The following is a 21,626-nucleotide window of genomic DNA, read 5'->3' on the forward strand; positions in this document are numbered from 1 at the left end:
TTGTCTCAGCCCATTTTCTTGACAGAACATAAGGCTGAACTTCTTTTTTGTTGCAGGTGATTTTCAGGGGGTTTGGTGTTGGTTTTTTTTAAAGAGGCTGGTAAATCAGAACTGATAAATGAAATGAAAAAACGACTTCTTCCCACTTAAATGTAGGTCTGACTCATGGTACAGCAAATATATTTTAGTCTTCACAGGCTATTGTGACAGTCACCACGGGCACTGAAGCAGAAGCACTCTGATGTGTGCCAAGCTGCGGCGGACCTGGGTACCACCGTTCACCTGTGGAGAAATGTAAGATGTACTGCTGGTTAAGACAGATAAGGCAGCCAATTTAAGATGCGTTTTTAAGCAGTTCTAAATGCATTTCATCTTTTAAAAGCAGATTTAAGTTAAGGCCCTGGTGCAGCAATGCAAAGCTTCACATCAAAAGTCATTAATTTTCTCCCATTTCTGATTGCTGATTTGAAAGCAGCAAACAACCGAGGTCCAAGTTAAAATCTTTCAAATATGAATGCATTAAAAGCAAGTTAACATTTCTGATTGATCTGATTATTTAACTTTGACTCTTCCTGCTTAGAAAAAGCTGACCATACCAAAAAGTGTCCAAGCCTTTGGAGTATTAATATTCAATTAATAAAATTTATTTCCTGGTTTAGATGACTTAATTAGAATTCACTTTCAAGTTTTATATTGCAGTGAAACAAGTACCAGAGCAATCGTTTAAAAAAAAAAAAAATCTGAGCCATTACTGATGGATCAGGATTTGTAAAAGGATGTGTGGAAAGACAGTATTTCTAGCTGACTTCAGTGGGGAAGATAGCTGAACCACAGTAATCATCAGAAACATGGTAGTGTGAATGAATGGATAAATTCAAGAAAATCATCCTTGGCTATAAGAATAGTTTGCATCATAAATGCAGAATAACATCAAATTGCAGTCCTTCTTTTCTTCCATATAAAAGAAAGGGAACCAAGGACAGAAACAAAAGAGGTGCATTTTCAAGGAAAAGAAGCTTAAAAATGGGACACGGGAACTGCTGGAAAGACAAATATGAAAGATCTCTTAAAGACCCAGTCACCTAATTAGCACAGAGTCTCCTAAACCCTCATTCTTAATTGATACAAACATATTTCTTTGATAAAGAGTGTTTCACACTCTTGTACCTCTGGGAGAGGCTGCTGATTTACAGCCTACTGGGAAAGTCGCCATGGGCAGGCTGTTATAGCCGTGTTCAGTATTAGTCACCGTCAGCTGTATCTGCAAGGACATCTCATGGCTCTCCTGTTCCCATCAATTCCACTTTTTCAAAGGTGAGATGCCTCCAGCCACATTTCCAAAGGTACTTAAACACCTTGAGACTCACACCTGGAAGGCAGAGACATTGACAGCATCAGCAGCCATGGCCCGGGACCCTCTATCCAGTACACGGGAAAATGAGATTAACAAATAAGTCTGAAATCTTCTGAGCTGACCACCAGTCTCTGTGTGAGAGTCCATAATGTGGATCCTAAATCCACAAAGCTTATTATGAATTTAGGTGCAATCACATGGCTCGAGGTGGCCTGTGGGATATTCCCATGCATTTAAGCAGTCATGGATCATTAGGAATCAGGCAAAACGTTGAAAAAAATCCCACTGGTCCTCCATCTGTATGTCTGTGCATGTAAGTGGTTTTGACTGTCTGGTCCACGTTCTCTTGTGGAAGCCCACGGTAATTCAGGAGTTTTGTTATTCTCGTCCTCATTATCTGACCTGGCTGATGGCCCCATATAGGGCTCCAGGCAGAGATGCCACCTGCGGTGCCTGCTCTTCCCCCCTTACCCAAAGAGCCCTTGTGAAGAGCATTTAATGTGCACAGCAGAGCATCTAACAAATCAAGGAGAAGAAATAAGTCTGCCATCACACACTACAGACTAGCCTGTCCAAAATGGAGGTCCAACCCTGTCTTAAGCCAAACTCTAAAAATGGCCCTAGATCTAAACAACCAGCAATAATAATCTCAGGATAGGCTAAAAACAATCATGCACAATAGTTATCTCCAGCCAGTTTCTCCAATTCAGAGTATACCCAGTTACGACGACAGTCTGGTAGCGGTACTCTCTGTAATCAGCACTAATAGCCTGGCCCCAGGCTGAGGTTAAAGTAAGTGGTGGGCTCACCTTGTACCTTCAGGACTGGATTGGCCGAGGGTATGTGTAAAATCTTGCATTTAGTTGTAGTTTAGTGGGGATTCATGGTCTGCAGCGAGTGCAAGATTGGAGCTGGGCATCTATCTCAGGCAGGTGGGAGCTACTTGTAGGTCCAGGCTAAATATAGCTTGGAAGGTCTCTGGGCCTGGCAAAGACCTGGTCATTAGAGAAAAGCAAATAACTTAGATGAGGAAAAGCTTAGCAAACACACATATTAACTGGGAACAAGATAATGTTGCACTACCTGTTTTATAGCACATATAAAACAGCTGTAATCAAAGAATCTGTAAGGACAAGCCTGCAGGTGCAGTAGGACCACTATAACCTACTTACCGTATTATTCATGAGCCTGAGTTTCCCCCCACTTTCTTCATTTGCATGTGGATGGAATATCTCTCTGGTCTAGGATTTTTTTATTACGGTCCTACAGACTGGAGCACAATAAGCCCCGTATTTGGAGTCTCCAGCTGCTGCTGTAATACAGATAAATAAATGACTGATAACAATACAGCCAGATAAATAAAATACACTGGTCTGATATGAATTACTGCATTAGTTAGGCAGTTTCTGCTCAGTAGCAATTTCTCAGTCAGGGTACTAACCCACCAAAACAAAGCGAGAGTTTTAAAAAAATTTTCATTACTGTGTGTTTTAAAATATTCTTTGAAAAATTTTATTAGGAAACCATTATTAAATATTAAAATTAAACAGCCAGATCTAACATAATTTCAAATTGTGATGTGATAATCCAGAATTTGTGAATTATTGACTGGAAGCCAGATTTATAACCCGGGGGCTCTTGAGAAGTAGCCCAGGCTCATAAGCTGTCCCTAAGTGATAGATTTTGCATTTAGTTTTCTGACTTCACTGAAATCCATATGGAAACTCCTTTTCTTTGGTCCAAATCCACCTATGTGGTTCACACAGAAGACATCGCAGCTACTGTATAACTGCTATAGCTTTAGTTTGCTTTTGAGCTCCATCTGGTTTAGATGGCAGCATGGGGATTTGATATAAACCACTTGCTTTTTGCCAAATCATATCTCCTTTAAGGGCTACACTTTCACACCCATGAAAGGTGTTTCTCAGAGCTGTGTATCTACAAATGGGGGCAGTCCCAGGAGAAGCTTTACTTTTTCTTATTCCTAGACACACACTGTGCAGATCTCAAGACAGATTTGGTCTCTTTGGCCAAAATAAAAAAAAAAAAAAGAAGTAAATGTAAAATTAGGTTTGGATTTAATTTTAGAAAATATTCATTTAAATACCTTGCTGAATATCACTAGAATACTATTAATGTCCAGCAACAGTTATTCCAAGTTTGTGAAACAGCTGAGCTGTGCAGAGTGGGAAGAAAGAGGATGGCATCTTTTCCTCTCAGTTACCACTTCGAGAAGAATATTCTGAACTGAACCTTGAAAGTAATCAAAACCTGTAATGCTTTTGATTTCAGGAGAAAACACAAATTAATGAAAGAAAAGATGTTCTAGGAAGTATTTCCTAATAAGGTTTTTCCTAACACTTGAAAAATGAAAGCCTTTCTGAAAGGAATTTATTCTTACTAGGATTTTTCATTGTGTTTTTTTAACCCAGAGAGGTTTTTGGGAAAAAGGGAGAGGGTGCTATAAAACATCTGTACAAAGGAAAGTGAAGAGCACCCACATCTTATAATAGCTTGGTTTGGAAATGTAAAGGAGGCATGTTCTCCTCTCGACTTTTGCATTACAAAGCCACAGCTGCTCATTCCTGGTATTCTGCTGTTTCTCGTCTTCTGACCTCGGCTTTCCACAGGAAAATTTCAAGGACAAACAGAGACTCTGTCACAACAAATTCTGGCCTGTCTTCAGCTGAATTTTGTTTTAAAATGCTTTTTGCCTTTTAGTGGCTGATGGTCATCAGGTGATAACACAAGGGTGGGAAGGGGAAAAAAGATCCTCTGTTGGATTTACATCGGCGCTCCTGAAGGTTCTGTGGCCATGCAAGAGCAGGTGCAATCCCACAGGAAACACAGAGCAATGGTCAGTTCAGCCTAAAAATCCCCCTCCCACACATGCTGAGTGCTGCTGGGCACCTCACCCTAAGCACCTGGGAAGCTGGCACAAACCACTATGGAAAACATTTGATGCTGCAGCTGAAACTTGGTATTTATTTGCTAGCTACCAGGTAAATCCCACCTCACCCCAACACAATGCAATGGTTTTTGGCAGTGCTGCCCACCCTGGGGCACCATGAGGGAGCACTGGGGCTCTGCAGTGGGTCCCTTGCCATCCTCCTCATCCCCAAGCCGAAGGGCAGCTGCCTGCCTGGGGCGACCAGTGCTGCTACACCCAGGGTCTGCTTTGGGGCCAGGACATCTATCAAGATCACTCCTACCTTGGCTGCAGATGTAATGTCACCAGCACAGCCCCAAGCCCCCTAAATCCACTCTGCCTATGTCCGCCCCAGCTCTACACCGCCAGCACCTCCCTGCTGCCCCACGTCTTCTGGCAGGTGATGGTGGAGGCTGCAGTGGGTATGTCTTCTCCTCCCTGATCAGTCGTCATCCCCCCGTGTTTGGGATGGTCTGGCAGAGCAAAGCTGTCCTGCCTGCAGAAGGCTGTCCATGCCCTCTTCATGCCACTAGAGTGGGGTTTCCACCTCTTGGATGACAAGTGAGGAAAATTCAGCTTGACAGGCGGCTCTTTCCCCTTCACCAGGGAAGGGGGACAGCAACTGGCCAGTGGGAGGGCCATCCACGCCATCCCAGTTTGGTCCAACACCAGTCACAGGGACAACGTTTCACTCCATGGCTAGGGAGAAGGGAAATACCCATCAGAGCATGACTGGGGAATTTGTGTCTTTTGGCACAGAAGACTTTCAGAGCTGAAAGCGTTGCAGTGGGACGGGTTTCTAGGGATAGAGACAGAAAAGGATGGAGGGAATTTCCTCTCCTAGAAGAGGAGATACACAGGATCATCTAGATTGCCTCTTTGGTTAAATCAAAGTTGGGTATAACTGAGACGTACACTACAGAAATTGCCAAACGTAAAGGTGGACTGTCTTTTAAATGTTTTACACCTATCTATGTATATTCCTCATGATTTCAAACCCACAATAAATAAAGGAGAAAACACTATCACCCACTTTTATGGTTCTCACTTGTTTTTCCTGGCACTTCCTCAGATTCTGACATAAATTTCAGGCTTTGTTTTAAAAACAAGGCTCTGTTTCAAAAACAAGGCTCTGTTTCTCATGGTTAAAGGGAAAAAGATGAAAAGGTTAACCCTAAAGTAAAAATGCAGAAGCCACGCCAAACAAATCAAGCATTTATCCTCATTTCACAGCTCATTTTTTAAGACTATCCCGCGATTTGGAGAGCTGATCCAATATTTTCACTGTCCTGGCCTGTCAAGAGTGGTATATGAAGTATACAAGGAAGGTATAAGCACACTGGACTTCTACAGCAATGATGTGTCTGTCACAGAGAACACAGGAAGGTTTTAGAAAGAAAATCATAGCACAGTGTGGATAGATAAATATTGTGTGAGTGCTTTGCCTTGCTTCTGTCTTTGACAGTTCATGAGATAATAAACCTGGCATTTTTTAGATTATTCTAGCTTTTCTATACAGATGGGTGTTCTTGAAGTTCAAGAAAACTCAGGTAATTGAGCGGAACAGCTCAGCCCAAGCAATTAGCATGCACTAATTATCCTTTAACTCCTTCTTTCTCCACTGTAGCACAATTGTAATGGTAGTGCTCAGCAACACGAGTTTAGTTTATCATCTTCTGATTTTATCATTTACATGGTCATTAATACATAGAGAAAGATACTAGAAATTACCAGGAATTGGAGATATTACATTGCAGATACCTCACTAATTTCTAATTTTCATTTTAATAATTACTCAAAGCAGAACTTTATGTGGGCTCTAACCCAGCAGGTCCTTGCCTGCGGTTGATGGACCCCTGCTAGCCCCAGCAAGTTGTGGTCATCCTAGAGTCCCTCTGAACATCGTCACTTACTGCCTTGGGTGGCAACAGTTTATACCAGGAGCCCCACACATTTTTGTAATACTAGACTGCTCTTAATCCTTGCAGTTTCATGTGTAGCACTGTGGAACCCATCACCAAGCCTGTAAGTGAAAGTATTGCTGCTGAAAGCAAAATTTGCCCATTCCAATGACATCCAAGTGTTTTATGAAAAGGAAATCTATGTTATGCTTTACTGAAGAAAGTGTGACCACAAAAGCTAGCACATCCTGGGAAACTGGTAATGCTTTGTGAATGTACCCAGTGTGCATTTATAGAAATCTGGAACTTACTTGCACTGATGCATCTCTCCTGGGGGCAACAGCCATGCAGAAACATTTGAAAAGCAGAAGTGAGAAGTAAATGCATTAAACTTTCACACTGATTCTTTTCCTATTTGGAACTCTTTATGCGCTTTATTACCCAGTGTTTAGTCACAGTTTCTAAATAAAAGTTGTGCCAAAATATCAGGAACCAAGGACCAGCATTTGTGTCATGTCCAGTGTGGGTCCTCACCGTACTGCAAGATACATACCTGTGAACTAAATCACTTAAGAACAAGGGTAATGTGCTGCCATTATATTATGTTACTTTGAATAAAAACTTTGAGGGTTTCTTCAGGGGGGTCCTTGTGTCTAAGTCTCTCATTAGGTTAGTGATGAAATTCATAAATAAAATAAAAAAAGAAAAGAAAATGAAAACCTGAAGACACTTCCCCTTGTCCCTGTTACAGGTACCTTCTCATTGTGGAAACAGAAATGATGAATGACTCCAAATGAGAGAGGCTCAGAGTGCAGGTACCCAAAGGGTTGTGATTTATCAGTGTGCTCCTTTGCAAGACCTTAGGCAATGTTAAATGTCTTTTTTCTGGCACAAATAGCTGTAGATTTGTCCTGTTTTGAGTTACTTTAGATATTGTTTTCTGCTGCTTTGCATATTGCCAAAACAAAGATGTTACATGTGTTTTATTTAAAATTCCTAATTCAGGCTTACAGCCAAGCTTCAAACCAGTTTTGAGGAGTTAGCAGAATTAAGCAGTGACTTATTCCTTTGTATTTTGAAAATGCTATTCATTTTACTACATTTGTCAATGTAAGTACTAAGTAAGTTTTTAGTATGGTGATTCTGACAAAACACCTCCCAGAACACTATTTTCCTAAATTATGTAGTCTGTGATAAATTATTTTAAACAGTTTTGTATAAATCAAGCAGCTGAGCTGAGTTTGAGGCTACAATAAATGATGTCTTTATCTTACTTTGCACACTAATTACTGTAATAACTGTGACACTATTGTTGTCCATACTACTTTAGACTGCAGGGAGGTTATAATTCAGTTTTAATAGTTCAAAAAAACTCTTTGCTATACCAATGACAGGGTTGCTTGTTTTCATTTAGTATGTTATATTTTGGAATGCACAAATAATTTATTTAAATAAAGGTATATACAAATATGATGAAAATCTCTACAGAATTCAGTACAATGGCTGCATGCACTGGGAATGATGCTATGATTTGCTTCAGAGGCGTGGAATATGAACTGAAAACTAGGAAAAGTTTTGATGGCGTGTTGAAAATCCCATCACCACATCGAAGGGTCTTCAAACCTGCAATACATATTATGAATGAAAAAAAGCATTAAACATTTTTATGCCCCTTCTGAAAAATCCAAAGTTAGAACTACCTAAAATTTTCATTTTAATAATAGCAGCAATAAGGAATACATACGCATATTTGCAGTTGAAGATTGTATATGCAACTCCCATCAAAGCAGAGGCATCCTGGTTGGCCAAATGTCTATACTTTGGAACCAGAACTTGTCCCTCCATACTGCTGCCCAGATGGCGTGGTTTTACACCACTGAGACTCACTGCAAAGCTGCTTTAGGTCATTAAGAAGCACTTAATGAAATTCAGCTAGAAAACTATGATATGTTGAAATACAAATAGAGATATTTTTTACTCTTACTCAGGAGTAAACAGTTTCCAAAGAGAATTCACTGAGCCAAAAAAAAAAAAATCCAACAGAAAAAACACCAATCAAAACCCGCATGTCATGCTGTTAACACCTTCAAACCAAACTGAAGTCCACAGCCACCATCCTAAAATATTATTGTGGTATTCCACTGCTCAATATCAAACATTTGAATATGTGTTGAAAGGGATGCCGAGGGCAGGGTTTGATCTAGAGGTCCTCTGCTTGCAAATAGCTGTTTTGTCTACACAGCAAGTAAGTCAAGAAGTGGAGAACATGGAGAGACTAGAGGAAATGCATTTGCCATAATTTTTGCCATCTAAAATTTGGGCATCTAGTCTCCCTTCACAGTCACTGCGGACAGAGCAACACCTTGAGAGGGCAATTGATCCTGCCCATTTTCAGATGGAAGGCTCATTTTGGAGATACCCATCCGTCCAATTGACTGCAAAGGCAGCCTAGACAACTACTTTACACTAGATACCGAACTTTTAAAGAGGCAGTAGTAGAGGAGATGCATCCTGTTATTGAGTTTTAAAGGTTTTCTCGTGACTCCACAGGCTCGACAAGATCAGAAATATGCCACATCACACATTTTTGTCATAAGAACTTATTTGTACTTGGGTGAAGATGCCTCCTTTTTTATTCCTGAACTTCCTATATTTTAACTGATTTCTGTAAGAATCTCTCTAAACATTCTTTATATGGTCAGACATACACCTAGACTGCAAAATACTTTGGGGCATATATTAGTCAGCAAATGTCAAACCAGGCCAGTCAAGCTGCATACAGTTAAGTTGTTTATTAATACCTCAATGTTTAGTTACAAAGTTCATTCCTGAGAACTCATGAAGTGTGTGTCTCTCTCTCACCGATTCACTAAGTGCAAATTACATCTGCTCTGTAACTGGCTGCATATATAACTATATCTAAAACATACACTTTGTTAATTTAAGTTCAGAATAATACCAGCCTGCCTTCTATTCATTCAGCCTGGCTTCCTCCAGGAAGAAGGCTTAGACAGCCGTATTGTATCTGGGCATATTTGCTGCATGCCTAGCTGTCCACCCCTGCGTGGCTCCCCTAACTTCCCCACCAGCTTTCAAACCCTCTGGACAATTTCAACCAAGTCAGAGAGAGGTACAGATATCTCAGATATTAAGTTCCTAATGTGTTGTGAAACACAGGACTGGGTAGAAAGAAGATTTAATTATGTCCTCACATGGAGGAAAAAGCTGGAGCGGGGTTCAGAATCCATACAGGGTTTTATCCTAGAAGACATATCCATAGGAAACTAGACATCATTGTTCCCAATACTCCCATAATTGTCATTGATGAATGACAAATACCATACTCACTTTAAAGTGCTGTTACAGGGGGTATGAAATAAAAATCTGCTTCTCATCAATTCTTGATCTTAAATGCAGACTAGTTTGTTATTCTGCTCATGAGTTTTTGCTCCCTGGTGTGTTATAAATAGCATTATTGAAACAATAATAATAACAATAAAGTTTTGTTATGAAGGGGTGAAAATTACAGAGAGTATTAGACTTTGTACTACCCTGTGTGTTGCCTCAAATTCATGGCAGCGGAAATTTCCCATTATGTGAGGGCTCTGCCTTGTCATTACCAAACACAAAATAGTCTAATACATTTCACTGCACTCCATGCAGTTTTTTACATAAGCATCTGCAGAGTAAACTGCATCCCCACAGCTGTGGTTAGTCATCAAACCATAAGTCAATGGTTTCCCTATGCGCAGAACCACAAGTCTCATAGACGACCTCCCTTGATGGCAGCAGAAATTTTGGTCACCTTTCAGTGACACGATCATGCCCTAAGTTCAGTGCTATAGACTGTTATGCTTAAGTACTTAACTAGTCTAATTGAGCCTTTGCACAGCTGATGAAAATGCAGAGCATTTGCTTGTAGACTCCTGAGATGACTACTGCATAAAACGTTTATTTCTGCAGTAGAAGTATTGTCAGCAAACTTCAGGCTATCAGTAAAGGCTTAAACTGAGCTCATTCATGCTTGATTGTAAGCAAAAGTAAAACTAGTATTTTCTTTCATGAGACAAAAAGCCCCCATATCTTACTTTTTCAACACACTTACTTCCTTTTATCTGTGTAAATTGTAGTCACTACTACAGTATCTTACATTATAGCTAAAGTGTCATTACCTAACTAGCTAAATACAGTACGTACTTTTGAAATCCCACTGTTGCTTGAAACACCACTGTTATTTTAAACCAAGTGCAAATGGAAATTTAAAGGCCTTTTTTTCCTTTGTAAAATATGAGGTACAAAACCAATGCGAATTACTGTATTTTAAAGACCCATCATAGCCGTGCATTTGTGTATAAGTTAATGTAAGTGCATATTTACCATTCATACATCTTTAGAGAAAAAATTTAAACCTGTTTGAGTAGCAAATTAGTAGAAATAAGCCATTTTGGGGGGTCTAATCTGTCATCAGGCATCAGTGTACAATTCTGCGTAATAAAGCCCAGTAAGGGGCAAGTGTTGTGGGAATGCTTTCCTTCCTCCAAACAGCAGGTACGGCCTGCCCCCAAAATCAGGAAATGAGGAGTTTGGACTATATTATATCTGGCATGGCATTTCTTGCATTCATAGATGGTGTTAGCTCTTAACAAAAAAGGAATTTAAAATGTTTTTTCAGGACATGTTTACCCAGCTGTTGGTGGCATATGTTTTCTCCCTGTGAAACATATTTATTGATAACAAATGAAACTCTTAAATCTAAATGAGAAGTGAAAGCCACCATAAAACTTCTTCATACCTACCTGGATCTAGGAATATTTTCTGTGCTTTCCCTCAACAAGAGGTCTGAGATCAGTGTCTCTGGGCTTGATCTCTTTCCGTACCTAAGGAAAGAGAAAAAACGTATATTTTTGTATATGTCAGTTTTTAAAAAAATGAAGACTAAGCATGGAACCATTAAACAAATCTTTTCAGAAAAACTGAATAGAGCAGACATAAAGACAACTTTCCAGCAAGTATTTTAACTTAACTTGATGTAGCCACGTGAGAAAATGTTTACTCTTCAGTATTTCTTTGGACATATTTTTTCCATAATCGTGTTACATGATAGTATTGAGAAACTCCAAATATTTTGCAATTCATTGGCTGCTCCTGGATACTCTAAGGCCTTGCACCTTACTGATGCGAGCATGGAGGAAGGGGGAGCTGAGCAGTGCTTACACAGAGCCAAGGCCTTTTCTGCTTCTCACCCCACCCCGCCGGCGAGGAGGCTGGGGGGGCACAAGGAGTTGGGAGGGGACACAGCCGGGACAGCTGACCCCAACTGACCAAAGGGATATCCCAGACCATATGGCATCATGCTCAGTATATAAAGCTGAGGGAAGAAGAAGAAGGAAGGGGAGGACACGTTCGGAGTGATGGTGTTTGTCTTCCCAAAGAACCGTTCCTCGTGATGGAGCCCTGCTTTGCTGGAGATGGCTGAACACCTGCCTGCCCATGGGAGGTGGTGAATGAATTCCTTGTTTTGCTTTGCTTGTGTGCGTGGCTTTTGCTTTACCTATTAAACTGTCTTTATCTCAACCCATGAGTTTTCTCACTTTTACTCTGTCGATTCTCTCCCCCATCTCGCTGTGGGGGGAGTGAGTGAGAGGCTGTGTGGTGCTTAGTTGCCAGCTGGAGTTAAACCATGACAGGGAGGAAGCTGTTCATGATGTGACCTCCGAGCATGTCATTCCTGCCTACAAACCCAGTTCCATCATATCATTAACTTTTGCATTGTTTTAGATGCTACTCTACTGTAAATGAGGAGTCAATTTTATCTATTAAGTGAATAGAAAACTAACTCAGATATGCCATATTATCCAAGGAACTAGCCAAGATTTTTTAAGACAGCTAGTACATTTAGGGCTGCCCAACACATATAGCACATTAGGTTTTGAAAACTGAGCTACCCCAAGATAATAATCACTCTTGAACTATGTGGCCATGGGAGAGAAAACTTTTTGAATCAGTGTTCTTCTTCAATTACATGGTATATCGCCAGTTACCTCTATCCTGTACTTACACAGCAGCTGTCTTGCTTTTTTTTTTTTAAATCCTGGATACTATACATTGCTCAACAATTAAAAGTACTGCAATTACTGGTTGTTGGGAAGGAATTTGCTCTCTTTTCCTGAGAAAACACAAGCAACAATGAGCAGCCAGCTTGACAGACACTTCTGCACTATAAGGATTCATTAGCCTAAGAGTGATAACTATAAGCAAACGCTCCCTGGGTTGGAAAGAATTTAGATCATGGTTTGTAACTTGTGTACGTAATTAGTCTGAATCACAAAGTATATTAACAGATAACAGCTTTGTGAATGCTGCTTAAGTGAAATTCTGATTCCAGAGAAATCAAAGGTGTAATTAAGGACTTAGATTTTATCCATTGCTATCAAGATGTTTCTCAATAACTTGATCTAAATTTGGGGAAAAAAAGAACCAAAAAGCTTCCCAAACTTTATTTCAAAAGCTAGGAGTTTTACCTGTTGATGGCATGACTTACTGAAAAGTGGAAACATATCTCACTTTTCAGTAATTTTATTCAAATTTTTGTATTTTTACATTGCCTTAATCATTTTAGTACATCACCTGTGCTGCAGAAAGACAAAGCATCAGTTTCAAAATTTTGAAGTAAATTTCTTAATCTAAACTGACTGAAAGCAGGTATCTGAAAAGAACCAGCCAGACATAGTAAAATGCTATTACAATAACGCAATCAAGCATGATGCTGAGTCAAATACCTTGCACTCCATCACCACAAAGGGCTTGCTTTCTATTTCCCCATTCCAATTAATATGTATGTGACCTGGACTTCAACTGAGGGGGAATCTAATTTGCAGTTATGTTAAAGAAATTGATTTAATAAATCGACAGCTTGCTCCAACAGCTCATACTTTGGCAAAACTCCCACTAATCTCTCAGAAAGTTTTGTCTGAATAAGAAATAGGTAGCAACCCCCCTGAGTGCAGAGATTTGGTCAAATCATGAAGATGACTGTGTTGGGGAGATGATACCTTTTATATGAGTCCCTCCAGTGCCTTGCCTAGACCAGTGCTGCTACCTGTGCTGGGTGGACCTACCATGTCCTCACACAGCAAAGCTGCACACAAGGTGATAGCTGACTGTGACCAGTTGGGCTGGCCAAGGAGCAGCCACTCGTCCTAAGTCAGATGCCTGAGCCTCCTGTCTGCCCCGTAATTTTGCCGCTGGGAAAAAAACCGCGCTACAGCCATACTAAAAAGAGGCCATGGACAAAGTCAACCTCTTCTTACTGAAGCAAATGCCTTGGGAGATCTTTGCTCCAGCTGCTTCATGCTTTGCTCCTTGTCTACCATGCCCAGTTCTGAGACAACATAAACACAGAAAGCCAGGCCTTTATTTGCTGTTTGAAAAACACTTTTATCAAATATCATAGCTGTTTTAATAGAATGAGGCTCCAAGTTTTGTGAAAATACCTAGTCAGGTTTTATGCTCAGCTTGAGACATCAAGGCATTTTTCTGGACATTCTGATAACCCACAACTCTAGCTGAAGTCAAAGGGATCAAAGAGTAATTGTACTTATTCTGATTAGGGACATAGTATCTCAGACTCAGTGAAATCTCAAAGTTTCCTATGAAAACTTGAGTCTTGGGAGTCAAATCCCATTCACTTCCAAGGCCAGCAATGGGAGTTGAGGGATCTCAGAAGCATCTTGTGGGCTTGATTCAGAAAACTGCCCAAAAAACCCAAGCTCTTAAGGTCTGCTCCCTTCCCCATTAAAGGGTGTTGACATGAAGTGGGAGCATTGGTACTGCCTAAGTCAGACACACTTTCATATTCTCTGCACTGCCTATGATTCAAGCCATTTCCAGCAGGCATGGCCTTACTGTTTTGCTACAGCACCGGACAGCCACAGACGCAAGAGCAAGCTACAAGGGACAAAAGGAAGAGGGCTTGTTGGCAAGAGGGAGTACAGGTAGTACTAAGTAGCAGAAGGAGGCGTGAATCAAGGAAAGATGGGCTCTGAAAAAAGCCCCCTGAACAGTGCAGTAGAGGGGTATGAGGCAAGGACCACGGGATGGTTTTGAGGACAGAGGTGGGACTAATCCAGAGACACACAGACATCTTCCAGGCAGGAGTCTGCATTTGCGTGGGTCACCTTAGGCTCTCTTTATAGTCATAAAGACCTGGCACCTAAGGAGCAAGGGATCTCAACCAAAATGAGAAGTCTGAAACTGGCCTGGTGACTTGCACTCTACAAGTACCTGTTTCCCTCAGCTAACCTCAAAGGGGTATAAAGCTGATGGGCAGAGATGTCTAAAGCTAAGGAGAAGGGTCTCAAAGGAGAGAGGAAGCAAAGCAGCCACACAGACAAGGGCTAAAGCCAAGAAGAGAAAGATAGTCTGGAAGGAAGAAGCTTCATGGGAGCTGGGGTGAAGACCCTGTGGGTCACAGTAGCTCAGAGGGGAAGGACACTCAAATGCTTTGGTTAGGTAAGAAGCAGAAGCCAGGAAGATGAGCCAGAAGGTTATTCATAATCACAAAAACATCAAACAAGACTAGACAGATGAACCTGAAGAGAAAGAAGCATCAATCTCATCCTTTCCCAGCATGCTCTTACTGCCCCATCTCACCAGTTGCACAGTGACCAGACTGCAAGCACCAGATCTGATGAGAGGCTGAGCACAGCTTGCTCACACACCTACTGAAACAGACCAAATGATTCTTAGACCAGTCCAAAATGCTTCAGAAGTTATTGATTCATTTTGCAAGAGACTCTGTCACTGCTGAAACAGGCAACCTCCAGGAGCTCAGTTAAGCTTTCCAAACGGAGGCGGCAATTACTTTATTTCTGCACTGTTAATTCACCATACAGTGGAAACAGCACACCTTTTTTTTTTTCTTTTTTAGTTAACCTATGTAGCCAACTTTAAAATGTGTATCATGAAGTTGCTGTTGTAGTGTTTTTTTCTGCCAGCTTTCCTGTACTTCCAGGTCAATTCTGTTCCCTTTAAATATGAGTAGGTAGGTGGGAAATCTAGGTGAAACCCAAAGAACAAAATTTCAATTCTGCATTGTTTCATCCATTAGCAACAATAACTATTTTGGTTCATTACAGAACCCAAATCCACACTGAAGAATGAAAGCAGTCTCACTCTCTGAGCTGTGTACTTGCACCCCAGAAATGAGAAAAAAAGCTACACGGTCGACATTAAAGCAAGTGGAGGTTGAATACGGAAGGAGTTTTTAGTTGGTTGGTTTGGGGGCTTTTGTTTGTTTGTTTTTAAATATGACCTGGGTTTGGACAGGAACCACCTTTGAAATCAGACATGAAAGAGACAAAAGCAGAGATGAGAGATCAGCCTGGAGATCCCACCGCGCACACAAGGGAAAAGGGCAGCAGGGGCAGAACTTGAGGACCAGATTATTTTAGCAGCAATCTAGACAAAAAGTTATTCGAGCACAAACTGTAACACAGAAGCATGCCATACACATGAACAAGTTGTGAATATTGCTTTAAAAGTACGGGACAGAAGAACTGTATTTCTATCAGCCTCTTCATCTCTGTTACGCTATTAGAGCACTGGCAGACAGTGTTATGGGTTTGCTGGGAAAGCTCTCAGTTACACGATAGCCTCCCTTCTAATTTAATTCTTCAGACTTCTAGAGGGACAAATGAAAGCCTAATTTTAGGCCTCTCATCTGGTTTTGATATTAAACAAATAGATAAATATGTCAAAGCTCTTCTGGGTCACATGCTCTTCAGGGACCTCAGGGGAAAGTCCTATTAATCGCATAGTCTAAACTGGACAGATGCTCCCAAAGAAAATGATTTTTTATAACAATTTGCACTTTTTTCAAATTGAGCCTTTACCCCTACTTTAACAAGCACAGTCACCCCCAGAAAGCCAGTTTAGAGGCCAGGCAGGTTCGGGTCACACTCTTCTCTTTCAGCTTGGGCTTGGGTTCTTGCCTGTGGTCTTGAGAGAGGTTTTGTTAGGACTAGTGGGTTTTTTGGCACTCGCAGCTGCATGAAGTAGCTGGCAAACCACAAAGCATCTGGACTACTACAACTCCTCGGCAAGGCTAGAGGGGCACTTTTTCTCATCAAAATCTTCACTAGTCAGTGGCAGCAACAGAAATGGGAAACTGCTCCTAACTTTCTCCAGCTCCCAGGTTAGTTATGTTTTCTCTCCCTTTTGGGGGGCTGTCCCCATGCACGCTGCCCTGCGGTTCACGCTCCTGCCTGCCAGCCTGTCTGTGCCAGGGCTAGAAAGGGCTGAGAGAGCAGAGGCAGCATCGACACCCCCGACCCTTCTGCCAACTTGGATGGTGGGAATTCAGCTCCAGACCCAGAGGCGACTCAGGGGTGCGCGACTCAGGGGTGCACGGCTGTCGCTCTCTCAGGGGAGTCTGTGTGCACCGTGTCTTCCTCCACGTCGATGGGGGACGCAGGGCGAGACACCCAGGTGCGAGGGGGCACCCCACTTTCCTTCCCTGAGCCTCGGCAAGGAAAAAGGCAGCCCGGGGAGCAGGACAGGGGGATGCCGGCCGGGCCGCTCTGCCTACCTCTGCCTGGTGATGAGGTTGATGTAGTGCCTCAGCGCCGAGTAGTATCTGGCCATGTCCTCTGCGGGGGCGTCCTCGCCGGGGCTGTCCGGTTTGGAGGGGTACGCCTCTGCCAGCGTCCCCAGGCAGACCAGCAGCGACAGGGCGAAAGTCAGCACCGACACCCACAGCCTCACGGTGCCCTGCATCTGCACGGCGGGGCGGGATGGGGGAGAGCCGCCGTCAGCACCTGCCCCGACGGCGGGAGCAGCGCGGCCGCCCCAGCGCGCCCCGGCCCGGGCCGCCCCGCGACCCCCGTCCCCGTCTCCGTCTCCGTCCCCGTCCCCGTCCCCAAGCCCGCGCCCGCCCCGTCGCGGCACTCACGGCGGCGGCTGCAGCGGAGCGGCTCTCGGCTCAGCGAGGCGCTTCTGCCCGTGGGTCGGGGCTCCCGAGTGCGGGGCTCCGTGCCTCGCCGGGCTGTTTTAAGGCTTCCCCGGCAGGCAGGAGGGGCCTCGGGCGATCACGCCTCGCCGGCTCCGGTCCCCCCCGCCCCACTCCGCCTGCCCCTGCCCCGGGAGGGGCACCGCGGCCGGGCGGGGCCGGGCGGCACCGAGGGGGCGGCCGCCGCCGCTGCCGCCCCCACGCCCTCCCCTCGCAGCCCGCGTACCGCCCCCGCCGCCCCGGCACATCGCACCCTCGGGCTGCCCCCGGACCCTGCCCCAGGGCTCCGCTGCCCGCCCCGCATGTCCCGGTCCGGCCGTGGGGACCCGGCTGCCCGCCACTGCGGAGCCGCCGCGCCGCCCGGTGCCCGAAGCCGGCAGGGAAGGGGAGCGAGTGTGTGGAGAACGAGTTTACCCCGCTCCTACGGCACCGGAGGGGCCCCAAGCTCTATCTTCTTAGCAGGAGTGCTGCCGAACATAAAGCCAAGAAAGCAAGACGGTTTGGGGCAACCAAAAATACAAAATCGGTGCCATAGGCTCAGACATCGTACCTACTCAATGGGTAAATCTTGAGGCTTACCTCCCCGGGGACTGGCAGCAGAGCTGCAGCAGTGAAATTGTACCTCCGTCTGTGCCCACTCTGCCAGGGAGACCCTCTACACCCCTGCCCAGGGCTAGCTTCCAAGTGGCTTTTCTAAAGTGACTTTATTCTGTTTTAGTTCCGTGCCTGAGCCACGTGCCACAGAAAACAGCTCACCAATGCCATGGGATCACGACAGTCTTTCCAGTAGCTGTCCTGACCCAAGGGAACCACTGCTGAGTCTGGACACGGCAACTTCTCCCAGCGATGCGGGACTACAGGGACTGATCTGGCCAAGGTGCCAGATTTACATGTCTCCCTAAACTTGTCCAGACCTAGAGTCAGTGACACCCTCTCCTGAGACAGTCTATGCCAAGGATGCACGGAGCCTCTGGGCCAGTCACAGTGGGGTGTTTCTGCCACTCATTCCCAGTTAGGCTCACTTCAGCCTCTAATACAGTTAGCTGTTGGGATCCCGCTGTTGCTCCAGAAATACAGATGGGTTCTGCCCCTTTATAGCTTGATGGCATTAGGTTACACTGTGCACCAGTATCTACCAGAGCCTTATACTCCTGTGGGTCTAATGTTCCAGGCCATCGAATACACACAGTCCAACAAACCCAGTTGTCTCTTTCCTTCACCTGGCTGGAGGCAGGGCCCCTCTGACAGTGATCTGATCACTCCTACAATGGAGGTATGAGATCAAGCAGAGTGGGCATTTTCTGGCAACATACCCTTCTCCACTGATTACGGCAGCAGCCTAGGTGACTAGGCTGGACTAGACACCTGACTACCGAAGTGCCTGAAGTTGGGTAAGATGAATCCAACCCAAACAAAGTTTCAGAAATTGTTGAAGAGTTTGGTAGAGTTGGAAACTATTCATACATATTAGTAAAATTAGGTTAATTCTTTAGAAACAGGTAATTTGATTAGCAACTTGATGACCAATGACTAATTTCAGTTGGAATGACAAATCATGACTCTGATCATATCTTATTTTTACTTTAGTTTGAAGGTAAAAAAACAATCGCCCAAGTAAAAACACTAGACATACTGACAGAATGCTTTGAGGCATATTCTAAAATTATATCATACATACACTACTGTAAATGTAGTCATTAATTTCTATAGTTATTATTGTATGCAGTTATTGGCTTAATAATAATCCAGCAGTTTCTAAAAAACAATATTCAGTTCACAAGAGCAATGCCAGAAATCATTTTCATCACTCCAGAAACAGAATCTCAACATTATCTGAAAAAAAACCCTAGCAAATAAATGGCTTTTGCAGTGTGCGAGGAAGCTCACTGGACTATGTCCCTTTCAAGCCATGGAAGCAAGGAAAATTCCAGAGCTCTTAACCTCAAGAGATATTTTGAAATCTTCATGACTCCATAGTGCACTGGCCACAAACCTTACAGCAAGATTACAGGCTGCCTTTTATCACATACTGAGTGAAGAATTTTTAATGTGTGTGAATAATTTTTGAGGCTATAGCCAGCAAATCTAGCTCCTAATTTCAGCAGATCTGTGCATAGGATGACATCACGTCTTACAAAGTGGCCTCACTGGATCCCCGCACTCTCTGTCCTCCCACCAGCAGCTCTCCTGCACATCTGGTGTTCACGTTGTCCTCACGTTGGCTCAACAGAAGCAGCTGATGTGAGAGCCTGATACCTGCAAATGCCCTAGTGAGCAACTGTGCTCTGGCTCCGTCACTTTCCCTTTGCCACGCTGACTCCAATAAGCTGCCTAATCCAAAGCTTGCATTGATCCAGTTTACCAGCTTTTATGGGGTGTAGGGGACAAGCAGGGACAGCACCGGAGACTGAAGCGTCTGGGAAGGTGTGCCACAATGACAGCTCTCACCATCTTCAGCTTGATTCTGCCACAACCATCTCCCACCAGCTCACAGGACTGTGGCTGACTTTCTCACCATTAAACTTTCACCACTTGTAACTGAGATTGCTTCTGTCCCACTAGCACCACTATTTTTACACTATCAATCTTCAAGGCAGTTCAAAGAAAGAGAAATAAGCTAACAGACTAGCAAGCAGAGCAAGATAAAGGTGAAGTCTGGCATCTACATACTTACTTGGGCTATAAGGAGGCAACGACATTCCCCCATCACAGGTATGTTTGTACTTCTTGACGCAGTGGTATGTCATGCTGCTGTGTCTTGGCACAGACCACCACCTGGGCAGTAGGCTGTTGACATCTCCAGAAACCCTGGATGAATCCCTGCTCTTTCACTAGTGATGAGGTACGAGCAGTAAGCTGCTCCCTCCAAGGAAATAATTAACGAATCATACCTGTTAAATCCCTCTACAAAATGCTGCGTCTGGAGCAACAGCTCCCCACAAAAATAAGGTACAGACCACACTAACAGTCAGTTTGCTTCACAGGATGAGGAGGAGTGAGGGAAGCCCTCCCTCTTATGCAGGAGAAGGAATCAAATTCGCCTCCAATGCAAGAAAGCAGCTCCTGCAACTGCAGGCTGCTTGGCAGGGCCTGGGAAGAGGTTTTCTTCCCCACAGCACCATGACCCCAATCAGCTCCTCTGTTGTGCCTGACCTTTGGATGAAGTAGTGTTTCCCAGCTTGTGCTGAGTTTGGATTCATGCCCCGACTCTGAGTGGCCTAAAGGTTCATGAGATGTCAACCCTTACCACTCTCGCTGCACTTCCAGAATAACACTTCTTTCCATACAGTTCCAGCATTTAATTTGGGAAACCCAAAACACTGAACCCAAAATTTTAATCACCCTGCTTTCCATAGTGCCTATTTCTGTAACAGTATTGAGGCACTGCTCAGCTCCAGGTGTGTGCCTATGCCTCATTTCGTCATTTAAGATGAAGCATACTCCTTAGAACTTTCTTGAGTCCAGAAACTTTCAGGTTTGGAGACATTCTTGGAGGTATTACAAAAATTTCCTCTCTCTTCTTCTGTTTTGAAACACTGAAAATCCATACCATAAAACATTTATTAAGCTTAAACAACACAGATAAAACATAACTTGGATACATAACATATTCATCAGTATAATCTGAACGCAACAAATACTGGCATTTTCAAATTGATGAAACAAACCCTATACCTGAAGTTACAGACATATAAAGGCTCCAGTGTATCGGTGAGACTGAGTGTCCCTGTGTCGGAGTGATCCTACTGGATATTTTACAAATGGTTTCCAGAGTCAAGGTCTCCTGCACCTTTGATAACACCTGTTGATGATTACTCTACATGGATACTTGGCCAGCATCGCTGTCCTCGCACAAAGCAGGCAGGGATTTGTATTCTGGCAAATGGCAGAGCTGCACTTTCCACAAGCAGCTTTAGGATGGGCTATAAAGGGGAACAAGAAGGCGGCAAGGGTAGTTGGAAAGAAGTAAAACTCGGAAGAGCTGATGAAGAAAGTTGGGAAGAACTGAATGGAGTTAAAGAATGCAGCCTGGGAGAGAGAGCAGAAAGACACAGGCATAGCTCAAGTATGGCAGCACTTGGATATTCACATTTTTTCTTTGCCAAATACTATGGGCTTGCAGATGTGCAACTCCTTGCTACACTATAGCTAAGCAGTCAAGAGACTGAAGAGTATTTAACTACATACAGGGAGAAACACCGGAGTTTCAAAGCTCTGAGACAGTATCAATGCCAGGTACAGCACCGATGGGAAAAAAGTGAAAAGGAACATGACAGTCAAATTTTGCCTATGTTTTAATGTCATGACATTTAAAGATTCGATAGGCAGCTGTTTAGCCTACAAATTACAGACTACACTAAGAACAAGACGACTTCCAGGATATCAACATATTAAAAGTAAGATGATATTGTTCTACAAGCAGCATAAATACGA

General features: G+C 43.5%; 1 protein-coding gene across 1 annotated transcript; it reads right to left on the reverse strand.

Moving 5' to 3' along the window:
- Positions 1-7,522: 7,522 nt before the first annotated feature.
- On the reverse strand, positions 7,523-17,267 carry NPY (neuropeptide Y). Its single transcript, XM_052799968.1, has 4 exons — positions 17,136-17,267; positions 16,773-16,960; positions 10,981-11,061; positions 7,523-7,807 (listed from the first exon to the last, which is right to left on the reverse strand). Exons 2-4 carry the CDS (start codon positions 16,958-16,960, stop codon positions 7,783-7,785), a joined length of 294 nt encoding a protein of 97 aa, XP_052655928.1. The 5' UTR covers positions 17,136-17,267; the 3' UTR covers positions 7,523-7,782.
- Positions 17,268-21,626: the final 4,359 nt, after the last annotated feature.

The sequence above is a fragment of the Harpia harpyja genome, chromosome 1 (genome assembly GCF_026419915.1).
Source record: "Harpia harpyja isolate bHarHar1 chromosome 1, bHarHar1 primary haplotype, whole genome shotgun sequence".
Taxonomy (NCBI): Eukaryota; Metazoa; Chordata; class Aves; order Accipitriformes; family Accipitridae; genus Harpia; species Harpia harpyja.

What these genes read in the sequence shown, in the direction of transcription:
- NPY (XM_052799968.1), bottom strand. Translation starts at nt 16,960, where the DNA reads ATGCAGGGCACCGTGAGGCTGTGGGTGTCGGTGCTGACTTTCGCCCTG. An exon ending in AACCTCATCACCAGGCAGAG is followed by an intron (nt 11,062 to 16,772) that starts GTAGGCAGAGCG and finishes CTCTTTCCTTAG; the next exon opens with GTACGGAAAGAGATCAAGCC. An exon ending in GAAAATATTCCTAGATCCAG is followed by an intron (nt 7,808 to 10,980) that starts GTAGGTATGAAG and finishes TATGTATTGCAG; the next exon opens with GTTTGAAGACCCTTCGATGT.